Genomic DNA, 24,251 nt, shown 5'->3' with positions numbered 1-24,251 from the left:
CTGTAATGTGCTGCCAAGATTAAGAGCCACTAGGAGAGGGAATAACACACATTGAGTGGGTAAATCTGTCTAGGAAGGGACTCAGATGGTCCCCAGAGGTCTCACTTACACAAGATGATGACGGTGGGAGGGCTTTAAATAGTCGAGTTCTGTCACCAGTTGTGTGCTCTCTCTTAACCAAATTTCTGGATTAATGGGGATAATCTTCCAGGATTGCCCTAATGATCATATAAGGTACTGGTTTTGGGGTACTCTGAGAGTTGTGAAACTGTTAAATCTAAGGTGTTCTTACAGATTTTAGACCATTAATGATTTGTTTAACTGACATTTATCAAAAGTACCAATTACAAGTCAGTCTGGGAGAAGAACTAAAATGAGTAAGTCATGATCTTTTCCCTCAAAAGATGCCAGTATAGAGAGAGACATACTGTAGTCATGTAAAGAAATAATTTTAACGTGTAATGTGGTATTACCATAGCGATGGGTGCAGTGGGTTTCCAGGAAGGAAGTGTTCCTATGTGGTGACATTTGTTCTGGGTTTGAAGGGAGAGGGATTCACTGGGAGAGACAGCCCTCCTGGAAGAGGGAACTGTAAGTGCCTAAGTGAGGTGATGGGGATGTGCAGCCAGGCCCAAGGCACCAGAGAAATGGGAATGAGAAATGGGAATGCAGAGGGCTTTGGGAGAGAGAGATCTTGGCTTTGTAGGCCTTGGTGACCCATGGTGAGGATAATGGTAGGGGTTTATAATGGAAAGGGAGAGGGACAGGGTAAGACTGTTGGTTTTTAAGGGTGATGCCCAGTGCAGTTCAATGATTTTTTTTTTTTTTTTTAAAGTAGATTTCTCCCTGCAGGCTTGCTAGCCAGTCTGGAGAGGAGCAGAGGAAGTCCAAGGCATGGGGCAGGCTCTATAGTGGATAAATGTAGAGGTTAAATGTGGTGGTTGAGTCAGAACGTGTGGATGCGAATTCAGTTCTCCCACTTCCTAGTGTGGATTTGGGCAAGTTAGTTTCTCTGAGATCCTTTATCCATAAAATAGCAATGAAAGGGTTTGCTGGGGCAAGGTGGTATTCGATGAGGGAATTCGATGTGGATGAAACACACAGTGTAGTTCTGTAAATGTCTTGAATCAATTCCAGGTTGTGGAATGATCGAAGTGAAAGATGGTGAGGAAGCTTAAAAGCACTTATGAAAGGGTGATTAGTTTGGGAACATGAAACACTGAAACCAAGAAAGGGCTGAAAAGTTACACCTTAAAAAAATAGGGCCAAAGTACTGGAAGCCTCAATGAGGGAGAAAAGCAGGTCTGAGTAGAGGGACTAGGAGAAGCAAGAGAATCAGAGGGTCTGTGATTAAGGAGTGAGATTTCCAGCATCAGAATTTCAGTGAGCATTCAAGTCAGCACTGACCCTTCTATTATTCCTTATTTGACATTTCATGTTGTCAACTAATGCAGCTTTTATTAAAAAAAAAAAAAAATCACTTTTTTTTTTTTTTAAAGGAAATTGAATTTGTTGATGGTTCACTTTTAAAATTGAAAAGTTACATTGAAGTGTATTTGGAGCAACCAGTGGAGTTTAAATTACTTTTGGTCGAAATGGATTCTGAGGAAATTGTATGGAAAGCAAAACTGAGAGAATGTAAGTGTTTCGTATCTTGAATGAAAACTCGGGTTTGGGGGGGCAAACAAGTAGAGTGATTGTTCCATTACCATAACATCTAAAAATCTGATTTAAGAGACACAAAGACCCCGGCAAGGCTCTGGTTCTCAGGCACCCACAGCCAGACCCCTTGGTCAGTGGGCAGTTCAGTGAGGTGTGGAAGCTTCAGGCAGCGGGTGGGCTTAGCCCATAGAGGGTTTGGTTCGCTCCCCCCCCTTACATTCTGAGGTTTGGATCTCAGATGTTTTAATGTGAATTAGGGACATCCTGACAAAGTCTGTCCCATGACCTGGATGTACATCTGCGTTTTGGCTGATTTCCTGTCTCATTTGCCTCACCCTGCCTATCTGATCTGCAGCTGGTAGCCCTGCTCTGTGTGATTACAGCTCTGCCGTGGGAACGCATTCCCCTTGTTTAAGATTTCTGCGCTGGGAAGTCCCTTGGCAATCACCTTTTCAACATCCTCCCCTGCGCTGGGAGGAGTTGGAGAGGGCTGCGGCTGATGTGGACTTCCTCTGGAAGAGGGGAGATGCAGGGGGACACCCCATAGCTGCCCTTGGCCGCCTCCTCAGGCAGATCTGACCTTGACTTTCAATTCTCTTTGAAGGAAGTTATTAAAACAACAGACATATATCTAGTGGGCACATTTTGGAGCCAAAAGGGAGGCAGAAGAGTGGTTGGGAGTGAGGTCCTATGAGTTCTAGTTCCAGCCCTAGAATTGAGCAGCTCTGTGAGTGAGTGTGGGCAAGACCCTGAACCTGCTTGTGGCTGTTGTATCCTCCTCTGCGCATGGCACTGGGGTCCCTCCTGCCAATGCCACATGTTTGTAGTAGAAATTATTTTTGCATCATTTGCATTGAATTATAATACCTTAACTCTTTTCCCGGTATCATACGTAATCCAGTATCATTCCAAAAAACAGCACAAGCGGTGAGTGCCATTAGCGGGATATCAAAGGAATTTTAACCCCCTCTTCTATTAATTTTATTCTCTAGAATTTTTATTTTGCTGTACAAATGTAATAATAACAAGGGTCTGTTAAGTATTCTGTAAGTCTCTTTATCATCTGAACAACATTAGAGTCCATTTTCAGCTAGTTTCTTTTGTACCCATTGGGTCACGTGTAGACAAATGAATTAGGTCCCTGCTAATGATGACGTGGGATGCGTGCTGTGTGCTGGTCACACATTTATGTCCTTCCGCCATGCAGATTGCTGCCTGTTATAGTCTGCATAGTCTGCCTTTCCTGTCGTGTCTTTATACTCTAGCAGTGAAACCGGATCGAAGCAGTTTGGAATTCTCAGTCCTTGTTTAAGCACGAGCCTTTTCCGTAGATGGGATTGATTCTTATTCCCAGTATTATACTCTTAAGTTAGCCAGATGTTACTTTTTGGCCACAGCTAATGCCACTGTAATAGAGGTACTCAACATGTACAATCTGAATAACACATTTTCTAGGCTAAGAATAAGTCTCTTGGTCATTTTAAAGACCACTTTATAAGACCTTTTATGCTTGGTTTTTAAAAACATATTTAATAAAACTCTGCATTGTAAGGTGTTTCTGGTCTCCAGTGTTTTGGGGGGGAGGGGCTAAACTAATGGTTAATTGAGATTGCTCATCACTATTAAGGCATTTTCACCCTAGGCACCTACAGAAGGCCTGGATGAGGCACAGACACCTTACAGAGCAGGGACAGCATCTCAAACGGTGGACGTGATGTAGAATCACAATGATGGGTTCAGAAAGAACTCCCCATTTACAATGTTCCAAAGTACAGAATGATAATATATGAGATTGTTTTAGGTGGGGTACATATAAATAACATTTAAAATAAACATTTTTTTATCTTAATGACTTCCTTATCCATATAGCAAGTGATACCAGTGTTCTGTTTACAGTAGTTAGAGATGTAAAGAAATACTGAATAAGTAGCATTTCACCTGGCATATGGGTTTGGCAAGAATTGGGATAGTTGTGTGCAGATGACTTGAGTTTGGGAAGCATTTGTCTTGTAGGACCTGTTGGAAGGGGTGCTCAGTATTTATCTCAAAGATATGTGCATTGGCCTACATACCAAGTTAAAACCCCAAACTCATATTTGAACTTGAGAGAGACTGCCAAGACTGTAGAGCTTCATACACTTTCATAAATTGCTTTAAATCAAATTTTGTCTGTTCCAATTGCTGCCTATTATCCTTTAACAGGTGACTGGGTTCAACATGATCAGAATCAGAACATTTCGAAAAGAAGCACAAATTGTAAGTGCTAGTTAACTGGACGTTGAACGAGTTTTAACCTATTCTTTTGTTCCTTCTATCCACTAGAATTTTTATTTTGCTGGGCAAATGTGGTATCACTAAAGATCTGCTAAGTATTCTGTTATTCTCTTAATCATCTGAACAACCTTTGAATAAATTTTCAATTTGTTTCTACCTGAATGATGATTTCCTTAAAAATCCAGGTTAAAGGTAGGTAGAGGGGCGCCTGGGTGGCTAAGTCGGTTAAGCATCTGCCTTCGGCTCAGGTCATGATCCCGGGGTCCTGGGATTGAGCCCTGCATCGGGCTCCCTGCTCGGTGGGAAGCCTGCTTCTCCCTCTGCCACTCCCCCTGCTTGTGTTCCCTCTCTCGCTGTGTCTCTCTTTGTCAAATAAATAAATAAAATCTTTAAAAAAAAAAAAAAGGTAGGTAGAAAATAAGAAATACAAGGGAAAGCCAATTTGTTGATTTTTTTTTTTTTTTAAGGTAACAGGCGGCGAAAAATGACTAGCAGCTTACCTGATGAGGACGTCTATGACAAGAGAATGAAGCAGGTTGACACTTCAGGTGTGTAAAAAGATCATCAGCGGCTATAAATTATTTTACCTCGTTTCCCCCACTGATAGTCATCCAAGCCCGGCTGTTGGGTCAGTCTTCTGGAGCCGCATCCCAGTTGTGCCTGTCCTCCCAGATACCTTCTTCCTGTGTCCCAGCTCTTCAGGCCCAGAGAATGGGTGCTTGGTCGGCCCCACCCTTTTTCCAGTTTGAGTCCTCCAGTGGAACCCCTTCACTCAGTCTAAATAGAATGGGGCACCAGGGGGAGCTCCCTTATAGTCTGTAAGCGTAGGGGCTATGAACTGTCCATCTTTATGTTTCCTGTAGCAATGAGCATGGAGCCTTTTATATAGAAGACAATGAATGTCGATTGAATGAAACTGTGAATGTCCCTGTGTGCATTCATTGGCTTCATGGTTACTAGCTACATCTGGGGTAAAGAGCCTCCAGCTCAATTTTTGGAGGCAAGTCTCAATTTCTTCCAATTAAATGGCAGAGACCAAGGCTTGATAGTTGTGAAAATACGAGATTTAAATGTTTAACAACAGTACTCCAAGGAACCAGAAGATGGAGTATGTAGCTCAAAATTCAAGTCCAGCCAGAATTTACAAACTTAAGTTTAAAAACAGACTCAAATTATGTGAGACTCAAGTTCTCAAGGCTTCAGGAACCTCATATAACTCCATAAATTAACTGCTTCATCAAAATACCTATCCTTTTACTATTTTTGTAAGGTATGAATCTCTGAAAGCAGATAAACTCTCTGTAAAGTGAAGCAAGTTAACTCTCTACTTTCTAGAACAGATTGTGAGGGTGGCATGTGGATGATTTTTATTGTGTATCACTATAGAAATGTTTATTGTTATTTTTGTTAAGTAAACATCAAAATAAGTGAGGCTCTAGAATTATTTTAAAAACCTAACTATATTGGAATACGTTTTTTTCCCCTAGTTTTATTGAGATGTAATTGACAAATAAAATTGTGTATACTTAAAGCGTACAATGTGATGATTTGGTACACATATACATTGTAAAATATTTACCAATCAAGTTAATTAGTACATCCATCACCTCACTTTTTTGTTTTGTTTTGTTTTTGGTGGCGACAATATGTAACATCTACTCAACAAATTTCAAGTATATAATACAGTATTAACTCTAGTCACCATGCTGTCCATTAGATCCTCAGACCGTATTCATCTTATAACTGGGACACAGTTATAAGTTTCTTGTTACATGCAGTTAACTTCTGGCTATTTAAAATTAGCTCCAATAGCAAGTAGGTAGAAATAGAATTAAAATTATTAAATGCTCCCTAGAAAGATTAAGGATTTCCAGCCTTTTTGGAGTTGACAGTGTGGTATCTAAATAATTTAATAAGGATTTACTTTGTTTTAGGTACTTCCACAACGTTCTTTGAGATACTAAGTCACCACCATCCTGGTGGTTTTAGATTTACTCTATGAGTGTGATTAATACTTTTTAAATATGGTCAGCACTCAGGCTCAATGGAATCAGCTGGAGATCTTGTTAAAGTTTAGGTTCAGAATCAGAAACAGATCTGGGGTTGGTCCTGAGAACTTGCATTTTTCCTAGGTTGCCCGCGCAGCTTCCAATGCAGCGGCCGTTGGGAGAGCTAGGAGCAATGCACCACGTCTCAAGAAGCCACTAGAGGGCGCAGGCCATTGCTTAGACCCATTCTTCAATCTAGAAGGTTAGGGATCTGTGAGGTGGGGAAGGGTCCCAGCACAAAGGTTACATTCCTATTAGTAAATTGTCAGCTGTAGGTGAGCAGAGGTATTGTGGTCCTGCAGGAAGGGCAGAAAATACTCTACCTCGCACTCCCTTCTAATTTCACCTCTAGTATTTGTAATGCCTTTATGATCCTTTGCTGAATCTAGGCGACCAGTGAGCTTTGCTACACTATTGCACAACCAACTAAAAAACATGAAAAGAGAAAAATCTAGCTTAGTGATAGGGCTCATATTTTTCATGGGGCCGATGGTTTAACAGTAGCAAACACATGTCCCTCCAAGATTATGATGCTGTTTTTTAGAGTTCAACAGATATTACAGATACATCTCATGACTTTTCTGTGGATTGTGTTTCTCCCTGAATGCCAGGAGATGGCATAATGGAAATTGCGATTCAGATCTCTTGCTGCCCGCTTTAGTGGCCCTTAAGGTACCGTCTATGTGTGGCACTAACATTCAGACAAAGACACAGAGCTAGGCAACGATGTAACTGTATATTTTTCTTTTTGAGCTATATAAATTATTTTTGGAGTCTGATTTTTTTTTATTCCCACCCAATTTGTGCTGCTTTGTAAAACAGTCTCATTCCCCGAGTTACTGAATTACCATTGTGAACATTATACTCCAGTTTAATGTTATTATATGAAATCGTTCCCTTCAGTCCTTATAATAGTGTGGAAAGCAGGGAGACTTAAATATATTTTAAAGGCAGCTAATGTTACAAATCATGGTGTCCTTTCTTACATAAGGAGAATACATTTTCATTATAAATTGCTATAAATGATTGACATGTTGAAAGGAATGGTGGACTTCCTTGTTTGCTTTTAGATGGAGCAAAGACCAGAACGCTGTTAACAGATGCACAGTTGATTACCCTCGCCGCGAAGCTGGGGAAGGAGTGGATAAAAATTGCCATTGCCAACCTGGAGTTGGAGATTGGCGATATTGATGATATCCGGGAGAAGAAAGAAGACATTACGATGTGTAACTTTAGGATGCTGAAGAAGTGGCAAGAAAGGGAGCAGGGTAATGCCACAGCCGAGAATTTATATAAGTGCCTGAAAAACGTTTCTGTTGAAGTCCAAGATGTGATGAAAGGTGAGCAGAAAATTATCTTAGTCGTTTACTTAGAATCAAGCTGTGTCTTTGCAAATAGCAACTTTCTACCGTAGAATGTGTTGCTTTATTTGTGAGCTTGGGTTCAGAGAATTATGTAAAGGTCGAGTAAGCGTGTGGACTGCCATAAGTAGAGATCTAAGTAAAGCTGATTTGTGCGTGGGCTCAGAGGAACGGTTCAAATCCCATCTCAGGTGCTGGCTGGCTTGTGACTAAGCAAATTCTCAACCTAACTTAAACCTCTGTGTTCCCATCTGGCAAATGGATGCAAAAACCCCTATGTCCTGGGTTTATTGTGAGAATGAAAAAAAGATAATGCATGGAAAGCTCCAGGCAGGTAGTAAGGCTCGCTAAGGGGTGGATAAGGATGTTACATTATGGTACTTGAGACATTCAGCCTCTAGGCCTTGTGGCGCTGAAGCAGTGCTGGGGAAGGCCACTGGGTGGCGCCAGTGAACCTCCAGTAGCAGAGAAGAGGAAAAGCCGAGAGCCCAGAGCAGGGCTAAAGTTGCTAGGCTTAATACAGAAAACTACACAGTTCCTTCCTTTGTCTTTAATTACTTCTTTTTGTGTGTGTGGCTTGATTTGGCACATGGGTCAAACCACTTCAAACCTTTATTACCTATTGTTACTGTAGTTGATAAATGCAGTGTTACTTCTCCAAAGCCTCAGGAAGTCAGAGAGAGGGCTTTATTGGAATTCTGTTTGGGCTTTTTATTCCAAAAAGGATGCAAAAATGTGTAAATGCCCCACAAGTTTATATGAACAGTAAAATCATTCTGTGATCTGTCCCGATTCTTTGAAATACTGTGGGCCTATTTCCCCAGTAGATTTTGGATGCAGAAGCCTCAAGCTTATTCAAATAGAATATTGAGTTTTGGTGCCGATTTTTTTATTCATATTCCTGGATATGTTGAAATTTTGTAAATTACTGAGGCCCACGTGTGGAAATCTGCTTATTTGCATATAGGCGCTTCTGCCTGTTGCCAACAATGGCCTCTGTGTTGTCATAACCAAATAATCACAGCCTCTTCCTTCAGAGTAATAAGCTTTGAATAATCTCACAGAAAAATCTTTAAAATGGGTTGTTATTTTGTTTTTTGTCTCTGCTCCTGATCTCACTAGACACTTGACTTGTTGATACATTAGAACCATAAAGGGGTTTGTGAGATTTTTTTTAGCACTGAAAGAGATCATAAAAGCTAGCTTATTAGCCCAATTCCCTCATTAAATAGGCAAACAAAACTCTTCTGAGTTAAAAACAAACAAGCAAAAAAAAAAAATCAAAATTTACCAATATTTTGTGCCTTTGTGTGGCCAGAATATCCAGTTAATTGGTGGAATTTTGTATTTTTATCAGGATGTTTTATTATCTTGTAACTGTAGTCTTTAAATTGCAGTGGCTTATCTTCAGTTCAGGAAAACCCAGCCATTGCAGAAGATCCTTTTTGAAATGGCCAAGTGATTTTCCCTAAAAGCATGCCCCCTTTTCTCCCCAACAGTGAATCCCTGAATTTGTTTGATTCTTTCTTTTGTTAGGTTTCTTACAGGAAAGGTGAAGTTTGGAAGATGAACTGAAAAAGGAAGCCTCAGGAACTTTTATCTGCAAAAGACCACTTCAACTGGTAATTGGGTATGGACTTGATGAGACCTTGAACTTCACAGTCTGGAAGGCAGCTCCTTTCACACAGGCAGCCACTCTGCAGCTCGCATTATTCAGGGGCACAGAAAATGTAAAATATTTAGAAAACTTAAAGGAAGAAAAAAACCTTCACAACATTGAGATTTTTTTTTTTTTTTTTTGCACCTCCTGCTCACACCATCCTGCCCTGCTTCCCCATCCAACATCTATCCTTACAAAGGTGCTTAAAATGACTCCACTCAGTCAGGTGAGAAATGTGGTAATTTTCCTTTTGGAGTCTGTGAACTATGAAATTCATATCAAGTATTTGAAAACTTTTTAGCAAGTAAGTGGTAGTGTGCTTAGACTTGCACCAATTTAGTTGAGCTTTTTTTCATTGTGACATTAATAATGACGAGAGATTCCTGTTCTTTTAGCCCTCACTCAGACAGACACACATGCCCCCAGGTACAATATATCTCCTTAGGTGGGATGCTTTCCCTAGCTCACTTTACTAACCTGTCTGGCTGGTGGTCTGTTAAACCGGAAAACCAATCATGTTACCTGGTCCTAGAGTGATGAGAGGAAGGTAATCCTGTCCCCATCACATGTTGGGGTGCATGCTCAGAGGCAGTCTTATCTCATGTGGTGAGGATAGATGGATGGTCAGAGAGTCCCTAGAAATTTCATCAACATTCCAAAATCGCAACGCTAAACACTACATTTCTTGACTTTCACCCTGGGATCATTTACTTTCTGGGGGGAAAAATGCCACTCAGAAATAGCTGTAGCAGGACCAAGGGAAAACTGTCATGTCTTCTTGAAGAAGATTTGCCCCAGGGAATAATGAGCCACATTGGCTCTTGTTAATTGGTGAAATGGTTTTTTGGGGTATGTATAGATATTGTCACTCTCCCAGAATCATGCATGTGGTGATTAACATTTTGGATATGTTTTGTTAACTTATTTGAAGAAACTATAAATTACCATTAGTCTACTGTAAGAATTAGCTGGAGAATAAAATAAATCTCAATGAATTAATCAGAGAAATACACTTTAATATTGTTTTGCCTGTGAAGAACAGATTCACTTTATAGGGGAGAACATATTTTTAATTGTCAGGGATCCTGTGGAATTCAAATCAGTGTCACTTTATGAGTTTTTTTTTAAATTGTACTATATTTTAGGAAACACAGGAGTTTTAACATTCAGGAGTGTAAAATACTTTATTAAAGGACTTGAATTTTTAAATGTTTATTATTTTTTATAAGTTGTTTTCCGAAGAAAAGCATAATTTCAGAGGTGCTTTGTATGTAAGCGGTTTCCTAACAATTTTCAACCTTTTTCATACTATGGATGAAGGGAAGAAAAATAAATCTGCATTTGTATAGTACTCATGTGTCTTCTTTGTATTATTATTTACTTACAAAGTATTTTTTAAAGCATCATATTTCTCGATTGCTGTTATCCTGGCTGTTTGGGCATTAGTTGGTTTTGTAGCCAGCTCTCCAGTTCTTGAACTGGGACTGAGCATAAACCACAGTAAGTTGGTTCACCCAGGAGTTTGTAGAAATTCAGGAGAATTTGCCCATCCCCTTGTCCCCTTAACTGTCCTCACTCCAGGAATGACTGAGTGTGTGACGACACCCCTCCCCCCTCGTTATTGGAAGGTGTGTTTTTATTTAAAACCAGGTGGGTTCATATTAGTTCCTCACCTGTGCATCTCCCTAATGGGATTTTTCTGCACATTAGGGACTCATTTTGTAGCTTTATTGAATTGCTTTAGGGGAAAATTTTCCTCCTCTGCTTTGTCATGTGGGAGTACATTTTCACTCCCATTTTCTGAAGAGGCCATCATATTTTTTAAAGGGATTTTTAAAGGGATTCTCAGGAGGAGGGTGGTTTTCAGCTGTTGGTCTAACCCGTTGCCCATTGCTGGAAGTTCTTCTTGGGGCTAAAGCTGCATACGGCTTGCTGAAGGGTGTGATCCCAACTGGAGAACTGCTGGGATTCTATCTTTTCCAGTCCACAGCCTGTGGTTTGAGTGTTTCTGATAACGGCTCTGGAGCAGAAGTCCTGGGGTTGAATTCTGAGCACAGAGTTCTGAGGTTTTTCCTGCTTCTTAATGAGGACCTCCAGCTCTGCCCTGAAGCCCCCCAGTGGAATTTAGATCCAGTGTGTTCCTGTCATGATGTAGATTCCTGGTGAGACAAGACATCCTGGAGTTAGTCAGCCATCTTTATTCTGTGGAAGTCCATTCTTGCTGTTTGCTGTCACCTCTGGCTTGAATTTCATTTTTAGAAGAGGTATGCTCTAGGGACGCCTGGGTGGCTAGGTCGGTTGAGCATCTGCCAGCGTCTGCCTTCGGCTCAGGTCATGATCCCAGGGTCCTGGGATCGAGCCCCGCATCGGGCTCCCTGCTCCACGGGGAGCCTGCTTCTCCCTTAGACTGCCGCTCTCCCTGCTTGTGCGCGCTCTCTCTCTCTGACATATAAATAAATAAAATCTTAAAAAAAAAAAAAAAGGTGCGCTCTGTGCATTTACAGTGGTGCTTTATTTTCAAGCAGGTTGGGAAGTCTAAGAGATGGTTTTGTTACTTATAAAAACTCAACTACAGGAGAGACTTGGACTAGTTCAGTGAGTTTTTAACTTTTCCTTAGCTGTAAAAGCCATTTGTGAAATCTCGTCTGGAACCTGCATGGGTAAAGTGATCAGAAAGGGAGCTTCTCTGGTTGGGGGGTTACTGAGGGCTATGGGGGGTTGTCGAGGAGCTTGGCTGGATCTCCGAACCACTCCGGTCAGGGGCAGTGTGGGAACCAGCCAGTGACGTGATCACCTGGGCCTCTTGGAACTGCCGTCAAGGGGTGTGTGTGTGTGAGACCTGGGCACACGAGGAAGTGGACGACTCTTCGGTTCACCAGTGTGATGTGTTGGCGTGTGGCTTCTGAAGGACAGTGACCACATAATGCCAAGCCATAGCTATGTGGGTTACATAAACGAACAGGCTTATGAATTTAGACTTTTCTCCAGCATAAGCGTGTAAAATTGTTTTGAACTAAGCACATGTGTGCATTTTTTTACAATTTTAAACTTTTTTTTGGTAATTGGGAATACTTTGATTTTTAAAGACTAAAGACTTTCTTCTTTATTCCCAGATTAGAAAAAGAAATGAGAAACATAGGGAAGCCCATGAAGATTTGCCTTCTCTTCCTTTCTACCACCTTTCAGTGCCAGGGCCTAAGAACACATAGACATGGGTAACAGCATGGCATTTCCTGCACTTGAGGTTCTCATAGTGTCTCGAGGGGGAGAGATGTATAAATAACCATGATGGTGTTTGTAGGCTTATGATGAAAATGTCCCTTGATTTACTGGGCCCTTACTACCCAGTAAGGGGAAAGGCTGCAGTGGCTACATGGGCTGGAACCAGGCTGCCCGGGGTCGAATCATGGCGCATCACTTACGCGTCATGCAAGCTTACGTGGTTTCTTACCTGAGTTTCCTCATCTATAAAAAGGGGAAGGTAATAGTTTCTCCTCGTGCGATTATTGGGAAGATTTGATGCATTTGTGGTAAACACTTAGAAACACGCCTAGCATTTAGTTAGCACCCGGTAAGCATTAGTTAATGTTGCTTCTAAAAAAGGTCACGTGAATATATTCTCTGATGTTAAATTGATGTCATAATTCACATTCATATTTTTAAAATGATTTTATTTATTATTTTATAATAAGAGAGAGAGAACAAGTGAGGGAAGGGGCAGAGGGAGAGAGAGAGAGTCCCAAGCCGACTCCACACTGAGCGTAGAGCCTGATGTGGGGTTTAATCCCATGACCCTGAGATCACAACCTCAGCCAGAATCAAATCATATGCTTAACTGACTGAGCCACCCAGGTGCCCCTACATATTTTTTTTTTGTTTTAAGTAAGCTCCACACCCAGCATGGGGCTTGAACTCACGATCCTGAGATCAAGATTTACGTGCTTTACAGACTGAGCCAGCCAGGTGCCCCTCACATTCATATTTTTAATATCATATTCAAAGAAACATAAATACAACTGAAGTTTTTAACCTGTTCTCACCAAATACATTTCAACCAAAAAGTTGATACAATTCAATTTTTGAAAATGTGGCTGGGTTTGTTTGTTTTTTTTTCTCCCTTATTTAAAATAGATATCTTGGTCAGCTCAGACTGTTACAAAAAAATGCCAGAGACTGGGTGGCTTAAACAACAGACATTCATTCCTCACAGTTCTGGAGGCTAGAGAGTCTGAAGTCAGGGTGCAGGCAGATTTCGTATCTGGTGAGGGCTCTCCTCCTGGTTTGCAGACAGCCACTTGTCACTGTGTTCCCACGGGGGGGTGGGGCTTTCCCCCCTCTCTTCTTACAAGGGCACAAATCCTATCATCAGGGCAACACGCTTATGACCTAACTCACCTCCTAACGCCTCACCTCTAAGTACCATCACTTTGGGGATCAGGGCCTCAATGTAGGCATTTTAAGGGGGCACAAACATTCACTCTGTGGCAATATTGTAATGCACTTTGTCCTAAACTAGGAAGCCAGATCATGCTGGCTAGAACCAAGCGTCTAGTCTTCAAACAAAGATAGCACCTGAGTGGTTCAGAGTGATACAGCCAAGGGGACTCACCTGTCTGTCGGTGCTCGCCCCAGACAAAGCTGGGTTTTCAGGGCACCTGGGTGGCTCAGTCATTAAGCGCCTGCCTTTGGCTCAGGTCATGATCCCCGGGTCCTTGGATCAAGCCCTGAATCGGGCTCCGTGCTCGGCGGGAAGCCTGCTTCTCCCTCTCCCACTCCCCCTGCTTGTGTTCCCTCTCTCGCTGTCTCTCTGTCTGTCAAATAAATAAATAAAATCTTAAAAAAAGAAAAAGCTGGTTTTTCTTCTCTTTCTGTCCCCATGTTTTCTTTCCTCATTAGGATGTCTAAGGTGCTTTTGCATCTCTTGAGTTGTCCAATACCTGCCTTTGGATGTCTGGCCAGGCTGCTCCCCAGAACCGTTCCCTTTGTCCAAAGCTCCGGGCCCTCAGTGCGGCAGCTGTCAGCGGTTTGTTTTCATGCTGATTCTCGGATTAAGTCATTCTCAGGTGTGAGAAACACTTTCACTCTTTATTTCCTTTTAAAAATAATTTGTTGATCAAATGAATCTCTAATAAGCTAGGGCTGGGGAATATTTTTAGGGAGGAGGGGCCTTGGTCCTATTAAGTTCCTTTGCTCCCCATCCTTTATTCTGTGAAGGCAGGGACTTGCACCGGGCACCTGGTGAACACCTATGATGTGCTGAGTGCTGTGCAGGGACAGGGCATTGCGGAAATCTAAACAATCTTAACACTTTTAACAAACTGATGTTGAGCATTGACTCGATGCTGGCCTTGTACTGTGTCATCGAATCCTCACAACAGCAATGAAATAGGGCCTACGGTTTTCTGAATTTCACAGGTAAGAAAATAGTAGCAAAGGAGGGTTTCACCAATTTGGCCCAGTCACCAAGCCCAAAGACTGCTAATAATTTTCAAAAATGGCTCACATGGTGTATGTATTACATGTCGGGTGCAGTGTGAGTGCTCTGCATGAGCTGTTCCATGGAACCCTCGCTCTGATCCTCTGAGGTAGGTTCTAGCATCGTCTTCCCTTCTTAGAAGAGGAAACAAGGAGAGGTTAAAACAACTTGGTCATGTTATACAACTTGTAGATTGTAGGCCCAGGATTAAAAGAAAAAAGAGACAAACTAACCACATAATGAAGAATGGAATTAGTTGGGAAGAGGTTTCTTGGGCCAGTCATGGTAATTTCTAGAACCAAAGTAACACCTGTGTTCTTCTATACAAACCCTGTCCATAGACAGATGATCCGCTTGCCTCTCCTTGTTTCTGGGCACAGACCACAGACTAGTCGTCATTCCAAGTAAGGATGGCCCATCACACCATCGAGCTCTTCTTCCCATTATCAAAGCCACTGAAACCCCGAACCCAACACTTACAGGCAAGAAACTCCTGTCTGTGAATCACTTGCAGGTCATTCAAGGTTGTGGAGGAGTTCCTCAAGAAAAAGGGAGTAGGTGTTGGGATCTAGTTTCTGATGATTTCTATCTAATTGTATACCAAGTGGGGTGAGAATCTCAACAAACGAGTCAGTCTGCCACATAGATGAGGGGTCCCCAAGGATACAAGCTGGGATGTGGTGGGGAGGAGTCACATGAGGAAGGGGGCAGGACCCCCTAAATAGTGCCTTTCTTATAGCCTTTTCATATGAAGGAGGAAGATGATTATCAGAGCACTAAAATTACATGGTATTCTGCCAGGTGAATCTTTTAAAATTCACATGGTTTAGAGAATTAAAAAGATGGAATTTAATATTGGGTCATTAAGAGCACATCTCTTAAGTCAAAGAGAGGCAATTATCCATGTGGTTCAGGCAGAAGTTCTGTATCATTAGAAGCAAATGGAGAATTTTTCTCATTGTAATTTGGAAACAGCTTCCCCCTGAGGGCCCAAAGGGTCACAAAAATTAGAATAATTTAACTAGAAGACCTCTAAATGATGTTTTTCCCAGTTGGAGGATGTTATTATGTATTTGTCTAATGCACACAGTATGTTATGGGGCTGTGGTTTACGGGGAAAAAACATTTTTATGTATTTTACTTTTAGATGCAGGTGTTGAACAAAATATACTCTCAAAAACCGTAACTCACCCGATGGCCTTAAGCGTATCTAGTCTTAGAAGTCTCCCTTTAAAATGGGAGATTAGAGGAAGTAGGACTTGGGTAAGAATATTGTGGCATTCTTTCCAAGGGAATTTTGTTCACATTGGAGTTTTCAGTTTTCCCACAATGTGTATTTTAACGCTTAAAGTATTCCAATTATATTAGAAAAAATATGAGACTTATTTTATTCAATCATTTTATTTTTAGAACATAAGGTATTTCTCAAATCCATTTGATAATAAATACTTTAATAAATATAACATAAATAAATATAAGTTAATTCACATGCCTTCATGAACACAAAATTATATAAATAATTATTTTAAAATAAATTATGCTTGAGCGTTTGTTTCTACAAACACTTTGGTACAGAAATAGCTTATAAATTCTTGCTCTTCTATTAAAGGGAAAAGAAAAACATGTTCAGTGAGGACATTTTCCCTCTTTAGCAATTTGCTCACAAAAACTTAAAAAATAACTTATCCATAGTAAATGTGAAATATACTTGATCAAAGGCAGCCTGTGGATATAACAGTCACATCTTTCAGATTTGCGGGGGCAACTAATGTAAACAAGCATGAGAATTATTGTACTAGCTTAAGTAGGACCAGGTCAAGCCACCCCCTCCCTGGTTCTTAACCCACATCCTGTGAAAAATATTTTTGGTTCACATTATTATAAGAATGACTTGAAGGTCGGGAGGGACCTCAGCTTTTTAGGAAGAATTCAGATAGCTCATCATTCTATTGATGGTCACCGCACGAATTCTGAAAGCATGAAGAAGTATGCAGAGCTTGATTTTAGTTTTATAAAAATCCGGTTCTTCAAGGGAGGATTTCTGCGGCACAGTCACACTGTTGAAATTCAGGGCCTATGAGGATAAATATTAAGGATGACATACATGGTATTCCAAAATTAAAACATTCATCCGTAAAAATGGGTGAAGCCAATACATGTCTCAGAGTCTGCAACCCACTCCCTCATTATATCTCCTAAACTCGACCCAAATCTACTCCCAGCCAGATGGCCAGGCAGAACCTGAGAGAAGAAATACTCATTATCCAAGCACATGTATCTTCAGTGGGCTCTGAAAAGACACTTAAAGCTATTTAGAAAATCATCAGTGGGAGTTGCATTTTAGAAAGGAACAATTCTGTTCAGATGACATCTGCTGCAATACCTAATTAATTTTTGTATGTTATACTAAGAAGCTAAGTCCCTTTTAGAACAGAGAGGTGATGAATTGCTACTGATTGGAACTCCTTGAGTAACAGACCTGTTTGCTACAGACACTCATTTGTACCAGATACATAAACCTGGCAATGGATCTCTCAGTTTTACCCTTTCATTTCATAACACAATGCAAGATCTTATATTTTCACAAGGATCAATACTTCCACTTGTTCCTTGCAAAAAGCCCAAGAGAAAGGTAAGGTGGGTAAAGCCACGCCATTTTACAAGGGAAAATACCGACTCCCGGAGGGGGTGAATGGTTTGGGCATGGTTGGCTGATTCCTGGTAGAATGGATTCCAATGCTCAAGTCGACTCTTGGGCCCCCGAAAATGAAATAACTCTCTAGATGCTAACATTCTTTGATACTTGCAGGAAGCTCATTGCCTTTCAAACAGTGATTTGGCACAAAGAGAGAAATCATACTTATTTGTATTCCATGCCCTTGTCACCAAGGTAGTCACCCTGCTCTTTCTTATGTGAATATTTCTCTGTTTTGTATTAGCATCATGTGCTATGGTGATTCAGAAAATTACAAAGCCAGTTCTTGTCTATGAGTGACACTGTGGATGTCCCAGGTGATAGGTCATTCTTTTATTTCATACACATTTTAGTTCAAAATGGGTCATACCCAGGCATTAGCCCCACTTGTTTTCTCTGACAGTATTTGCAGGTATGCATGCTGGCCCCTCAGTGCACATCCTGGAGCCTTTAGAAGTGAAAGAGAAGATAAGTCTCGTGAAATCTCTCTGATGGGGGTTTCAATCCTGGCTCTGTCACTTACAAGCCATTTGGACAAGCGGCTGACTCTAAGCTTGGCTTTTCTCCGTTGTACACACCCCATGTGGTTGTTGTGGGTATGGTAAGAGAAAATCTATGAAAACATCTGCAGAGAGGCTGGTGTATACCACATGATCAACAAGTGGGAGTCTGCTTTTCTTGCCGTGGCCTGCTCATGAGTGCCCTTTGTCAAGAGGCTCTGTAGGGGATATAGGAGGGGGATTTCGGGCCTCTCCCAATCCAGGAAGGGGCGATTTTATACTTCATCATGGACCCTGACTAGCTGTCTCAGCATGAAGAAGGTGCTCTTACTGGTAGTATAAAGGTCTTACCTGTAACAGCTCATCAATAGCTGTCAGCATGTTTTGATCCAGAAAGATCTGCCTCTTAGGATCCATTAAAAGTTTTGCGTTCATGGCCTTGAACTCTACCTGGTACATCTTCAAATCCTCATAGATACTGCTAAGGCACAGGGTCTAAGTGATATGACAAAATGGGGAAAGAACCACTGAGATGGCTAAAAATGTTTCCCCCACATTGCATTTGAGGGAAGAAAGAGTATTTGTGTCTTACCGTCATAAAAGATGCCTTTCTGGAGGCCAGGCGACTCCCATTCTAGAAGAAAAAATAATGAGACATCAATGATATGAATTCATCATGTAGGCTGAAACCTTTAATTTTCTGACTTACAGTTATCAAAGAGATCTCTCTGGAAGCCAGGCAACTCTCATTCTAGAGAAAAAAAAAATCACATCAAAGATATTAATTCTTAATATACGTCTTCCCGGCTTTTCTCACACATATCTTTTTTATTGTGGTAAAAAACACATAACATAAAATTTACCATCTTTACTACTCTTAAGTGTACAGTTCAATAGTATTAAGTATATTCACATTGTTGTAAAACACATATTTGTTGTATATATATATATATATATATATTTAAATTCAACTTCTGAAGTGGGACCTGTTAAAATCTCACGATGATAGAAACCAGAAACATGCACATTTTTGGAAGAAGATGAGGTTTGATGCCTAGCTCTTAACTGTATTACATGCTTGGGGAAGAAAATCATCTATACCATGGTTAATTCCAATGGTAAGCAGGCCTCCACTGTGCTGGTTTTATCCTTTGTGATATCTTCATGATCAATCTCTTCGGAAGTGCAGGAATAAAGTTCTAGGGTTTGTCTGGCCTGTAAAAAACATAAAGAGTAACCCAGCTTATATTATTAATAAGGCACCTGGCTTCATATAAGGCTGGCCCCGCAGGCTGCCAGCAAAAAGAGAGCCGGCTGCTTCTGACATCCATCTCTTTGACCTGTAGGAAATTTGGGATCTTCCTAAGACAAAAGGAAACAGGTTATTTATATTCTCTCTCCATCCCTCCTCTCCCTTTGCTTAGGACCTGTTTCTCTGGATGATCCATTTTTCCATTATGTAAACACTATAAATCATTTCAACAGGCTATGCTAATCAGCATCTACACCATGCTGTGACACTTGTTTCTGGTGAAGACAGTTTTTTCCTTTTGCCAAAGCACCTGTGTTTTATGAATATCCTTTTCAAGTAGAACTTCTAAAGGCAGAACTGTTAAGGTCCCAACCTGATGGATATAACAAACATGTAGCCCTAAAGACAAGTGGACATTTAATTTGCGGTTCAGATACACATACACAACCACACACACAGATGTCATCTTAGGAGCATGCTGGAAAGCACTGTTGAATTAGAATTATGAAATTTATCTAAGAAGTCCGTAAATTTGATTGAAGATTGAGATCATTTTTCTGTTCATTGAGCCCCAAGTGTATGAGCAGTCCCCCCTCTTATCTGTGGCTTCACTTCCCTTGGTTTCAGTTGCCTGCCGGCAACCGTGGTTCGGAAGGAGACGCTCCTCCTTCCAACGCGCATAGCCTTATGCTACGTCGCAGTGCCCCGTGTCACTCACTTTACTTCACCCCATCACGTAGGCATTATATCATCTCATATCATCACAAGAAGGGTGAGTACGGTACAGTAAGGTATGTAGAGACCACATTCCCATAACTTATGTTGTTAGAATGGCTCTATTTTATTATCAGTTATTATTATTAATCTCTTATTGTGCCTAGTTTAGAAATTAAACTTTATCATAGGTATGTGTGTATAGGAAAAGAACACAATATAGGGTTTGGTACTGTCTGCAGTTTCAGAGGTCCACTGGGGGTCTTGGAAAGTATCCCCCTTGGATAAGGGGGGACTTACTGTACTAAGGAACATGACAAAGAAAAGGACTATCATCTGCTGCTCCCTTCCCAGATTCCAAGTTCAACTGCAGAGACAGGAAAGTGCCCAAATGATGAGGAGTCATGTCAGCAGGTGAGAAGTACTGAGAAGGGTATGAAGGCTTCACCAGAGATGAGACATCTGCATTAAGAGGATTAGAAGGTGGCAGGCAGAGGAGAGAGAATTTCAGGCAGAGGGAACTGCATGAACCATAATCGAGACTTGAGATGCAGAGCATGTTTGGAAACAAGTAGTAAAATCTCTGTGGTAAGCAGAATAATGCCCTATCCCCCAACCCCACATCCACTTCCTAACCCCTGGAACCTGAGAATATGTTACACGGCCAAGGGGAATTGCAGTTGCTGATGAAATGAAGGTTGTTAATCAGCTGACTTACAATAGGGAGGTTATCTTGGATTATCTGGGTGGGTCCAATGTAATTCCTGGGTCACCATCAGAATAATGCAGCATGTGGACAACTCAACTGGCCATTGCTGGCTTTGAGGATGGAAGGGGGCTATACACCAGGGAATGGGGGTTGCCTCTAGAAGCTGAAAAAGGCAAGAAAATGGATTCTCCCCTAGAGTCTTCAGAAGGGACATAGCTCTGCTCACACCTGGACTCTAGCCTATATCAGATTTCTGAACTCCAGGGCTGTAAGATAAGAAATTGGTGTGGTTTAAAGCCGCTTACTTTGTGGTAATTCGTTATACGGGAAATGGGAAACTACACACTGGTCCTGGAGGTGTTCACACACACCTGGGCAGTCACAATCCTGAGCAGGTGGTAAAGAATTACATTTTGGAAATATGGTCCCTCTGTTGTAGTTCTTTAGATCTTTTCAAGAGAAGCTGGAAATCTGGATTCTTATATGAAAGGTCCTCTTTTTCAATGGCATCAAACTCAAAATCAAAGACAAAAGGTATGGACCAAACTCTACAAATCTGTGGGCTGTAAATCGCATGCATTTGCCACCTCTTTCTTCTGTAAGTAGCCAGCTGATTTGTTCTAGCTAATTTGACAAAGGAATGGTATAAAAAAATATCAAACTGAGTTCTGCAGTCTTTTGACCATTAATGCTATACTGGGGAGTCGAAGAGTTAGCTTTTTCACATAAAGCATCTATTTAAATTGCAGCTCCTCAATTGTATCCATATTGAAACTTTCTTCAGGAGTCAAAGCACTTTTCTCTGCAGTTTTCACTTGGCCTTTTTAATTAAGATTGAACTGTGAGAAGCAATTGGCAGCACATTGTGAAAGCTTAGAGGGGGAAAAGAATTCTTTAGAAGGCCTTGTGGCCTTGAGCTTATTTTAATATATTCATAAAACAACAAGCTAGAAAATATTCAGGAAAGATTTACTAGAGAACAAGAAGCCAAAAGACAACTTTTAAAACGTCAGTCTTCGGCTGTTCCAGCAGAAGCTATAGGTATAGAAGTACTTTTAAAAGGAAAGAAGATGTTTTTGCATTAAAATATGAAACCTAAAAAAATGAATGAAGCTGTAAATAATATTAGATAACTCTCTCCCTGGAAAATGAAGGCTGGATGCCCACTGTCATAGGCCCCCTGGAATGTGTTGCTCAGACAGAGAACTGTGTTACCACACTGGAAGCTGGTGAGCAATGTGAGGGGCAAATCTAATTCATCTTTGTAGCCCCTGGAGCACAGAGGCTGCACCTAATAATGGTTTCCTGGATTGATAAGTGTGTCAGAAAAACAGTGTGGGCCTGACACAATTCCATCTCTGTTGGCAGGCTACAGGGCACACTGTAAATATCCACTTTCCTCTGTGTAGACATAGCCAAAATGAGTGCCATTATAATTTATTACCACTCTTGCTTTCTCTGGAGACACAATTCCATTGAGACTCTTTAGCTAATAGTTGGGCCCTTTGTAAAGTTCTGTCTCCCTGTCTTGACAGCTCCTGATTAACGTCCCCAATTTCTCCGCAGTTCTTTTCAGGTGACCAGGGGTTCAGAGAAGCCCCTTCCCTAGAGAGGCTGCAAAGTGGGAACAAGAATATTGAAAAACTCACCTTCTGAAGCGTGTTGCTGATGGCTTTCAGCAGGTTTTGGGAGTGGTTGAGGCACTGGAACATCCCTGGGCTTGGTGAGGCTGTGGGGAGGCTCCTGGCCAAACTGAGGCGGTCCAGGTGGTTTAGGAGGACCAGGATGGTCACAAGGAGGAGGCCTGGAAAGGAAGAGGAGCAGGCTGAGCTTGTCAGCTTGGTTTGGCCTGCCTCTACCTTCTATTCATTCTGGTCATCTCCACCCATCCACATCTTAACCACACCAACCTCCCTCCACCATTTCCAATCTTCCTTCAACACCTGAGAAATGAATCAAGTTCTTGGAAGGCAGGGCTCTATTGTAGGGCTAGAAGCCAACCTGTGAGAGCCCCCTAATGAGCTCAGACAAGGATGTTGGATTCAGCGCTCACCCAGAAAAAGCCTCTGTTTCACCAGTAGGGAAACTGAGGCCAGGTAGGGAAGTGACTAGCCTAGACTCACGGCCTAATGTTTTGGAAACAGCGGGGAGACAGCCTCACTTTGCTGGCTGGGATCTGCCCTCTCATAGCTGTAGCGGAGGGACCCTGAGAAAGAAAGGTACCGCGTGGGGCCTCAGTTTCAAACCTGTGAAGTGGGCATAATGATAGCCCACGAGGCTGTTTCTAGATAAGGCGACAGTGTCCTAGTTAGGGCATGGTAAGCACGCAGTCATTCTTTCTTCCACCTCCGCACGAGGTTGCGCACTGCCCTCCCGGCTTCCCTTAGCGGCTCCCAACCTTCTGCCTCCTCTTCCCCGGCTGCCGCCCCTCCCGACCCGAGCGGCGGCGAGCGCGCTGAGCGCGGCGTCTCGGGTCCGGCTGGGGACTCACCGCGCGGCGGGCACATGCTGAGCGGGCCCTGCGTGGACGCTGGGCCGGCGCTGGACGCGGACTGAGGGCGCAGCAGGTGAGGGCGGTGGTGGGAGGCCGACCCAGGGGGTCACATTTTTATAATTGTCCCGAGGCGCGGCAGGACTTTCCCGGGACTCTGGTCTCCTGCTTGCTTTCTCTCTCTGTCTCTCTCTACATCAGCTTCTCGGTGACACGTGGAGTTCGGCCCGCGGGGTTTGCGGCGCTTTCGGATTAACTCCACGGTGCCCGGCCGCAGCTCTTCTGGGGACGGCCCCGCCGCCTCCAGCTGGCCCAAAGCGAAAGCGAAATTCGCGCAGAGTCGCGGCGCAGGGTCCGCGGGCAAGCCCGAGCCCTCGCGGGCCACCCTCGGTCCCGGCCTCAGACGCCCCGCCCCTGGCCATCCAGCCCTCGCCCCGCCGCCCTGCAGCGCCCCCTCCCCACGCAGCGCCGAGTGGTGCCCCTCACTATCCATCTACATCCAGCATGTGCCCTGATCGTGACCGCCCACCCAGTCCTGAAGGGGCGTTCGTCATTCATCCGCTCATCATTTGTTCATTCAGAGGGGCCCCCGTGTGCCAGGTTGACATTGTGCTAGGCGTTTGGCACCCAGTGGTGAACAGGTCCCTTTGGGGGCACTCCCACACTCAATCTGACTCCATGTATTTTATTCACGGTTGTATCTTAAATATGAACAGAGATGAAACCAGACTGGTTATGCAATAAACTATTGTCATAGAGAATCCGGTTTCCTACAGTGAGACAATGTTATGATTTAGTGGGACGGATGCACAGGGTCTTAGGAGAAGCCCAGAGAGAGGGCACCTCAGCAGGACAAAGGGGTGAGGAGGCAATGAAGGCTCCCAGGAGCAGGGCCCCCCAACATGCTTCTAGGGGCATTAGACTGTTCCCACTAAATGGGATGCAGGTTCTAGGTAGGGGGAACAGGGATCAGAAGCACAGTCAGGGAGGGTAGAGGGAAGTGGGGATCTGGGGGTCCTGCCATCAGGGTGTGAGGTTGGAGAGAGCAATGGGGCTGTGCTATGAGAGTAGTAGCTGCCATGCTAGGGAGCATCTGCTCTGACGGTGGTGGGGAGCCTTCTAAGGTTTTAGGCAGGAGACATGGTTAGAGAGGCATGAGGAAGATTCCCTTCGGCAGTAGTATGGAAGGTGGATCCCAGGGGTCAGGAGTAGAGCACAGGGAGCAGCTGGGAGGGTATGGCCAAGGCCTCAATCAGAATGGGGAGGAGAGAGTGGGCCAGAGAGACTCTCAGGGTGCTGAGTGGCCAAGGCTTGGTAACTCCTTAGGTGTGATGGGCAGGAAGGTGCTGAGGATGGTGGAATGGAGATTGTTCCAGGGCCCGGGCAGGGGTTACTGTAAGAGGGGAGTG

The 24,251-nt window shown here is 42.8% G+C and overlaps 2 protein-coding genes and 1 long non-coding RNA gene across 4 annotated transcripts in view; 2 read left to right on the top strand and 1 right to left on the bottom strand.

The window, feature by feature from the left end:
* Positions 1-10,356, top strand: part of LOC118005801 — a 31,526-nt gene extending 21,170 nt beyond the window's left edge. For both annotated transcript variants that reach the window (XM_034998080.1, XM_034998071.1), the window contains 5 exons: positions 1,500-1,638; positions 3,865-3,918; positions 4,404-4,484; positions 7,055-7,324; positions 8,882-10,356. In XM_034998080.1, the coding sequence (XP_034853971.1) occupies positions 1,500-1,638; positions 3,865-3,918; positions 4,404-4,484; positions 7,055-7,324; positions 8,882-8,901 (564 nt within the window). In that variant the 3' untranslated portion in view covers positions 8,902-10,356. The remainder of the gene's footprint in view (positions 1-1,499; positions 1,639-3,864; positions 3,919-4,403; positions 4,485-7,054; positions 7,325-8,881) is intronic.
* A 5,547-nt stretch (positions 10,357-15,903) lies between these two features.
* Positions 15,904-23,534, bottom strand: IL12A (interleukin 12A). Its single transcript, XM_034998050.1, has 7 exons — positions 22,843-23,534; positions 22,001-22,155; positions 18,778-18,891; positions 18,386-18,427; positions 18,269-18,310; positions 18,028-18,171; positions 15,904-16,555 (listed from the first exon to the last, which is right to left on the bottom strand). Exons 1-7 carry the CDS (start codon positions 22,856-22,858, stop codon positions 16,400-16,402), a joined length of 669 nt encoding a protein of 222 aa, XP_034853941.1. The 5' UTR covers positions 22,859-23,534; the 3' UTR covers positions 15,904-16,399.
* LOC118005797 overlaps positions 22,443-24,251 on the top strand; it is a 72,245-nt gene continuing 70,436 nt past the window's right edge. The window contains exon 1 of the long non-coding RNA XR_004677878.1: positions 22,443-22,918. This is a non-coding gene — a long non-coding RNA (uncharacterized LOC118005797). The remainder of the gene's footprint in view (positions 22,919-24,251) is intronic.

The sequence above is a fragment of the Mirounga leonina genome, unplaced genomic scaffold (genome assembly GCF_011800145.1).
Source record: "Mirounga leonina isolate KUSES-001 unplaced genomic scaffold, KU_Mleo_1.0 Mir_115, whole genome shotgun sequence".
Taxonomy (NCBI): Eukaryota; Metazoa; Chordata; class Mammalia; order Carnivora; family Phocidae; genus Mirounga; species Mirounga leonina.
Note: the sequence above shows the minus strand (reverse complement) of the source record. Positions and strands in the feature narration are given on the sequence as shown.

What these genes read in the sequence shown, in the direction of transcription:
- IL12A (XM_034998050.1), bottom strand. An exon ending in TCAGCAACACGCTTCAGAAG is followed by an intron (nt 18,892 to 22,000) that starts GTGAGTTTTTCA and finishes TGTTTTTTACAG; the next exon opens with GCCAGACAAACCCTAGAACT. An exon ending in GAGAGATCTCTTTGATAACT is followed by an intron (nt 18,311 to 18,385) that starts GTAAGTCAGAAA and finishes TTTTTCTTCTAG; the next exon opens with AATGGGAGTCGCCTGGCCTC.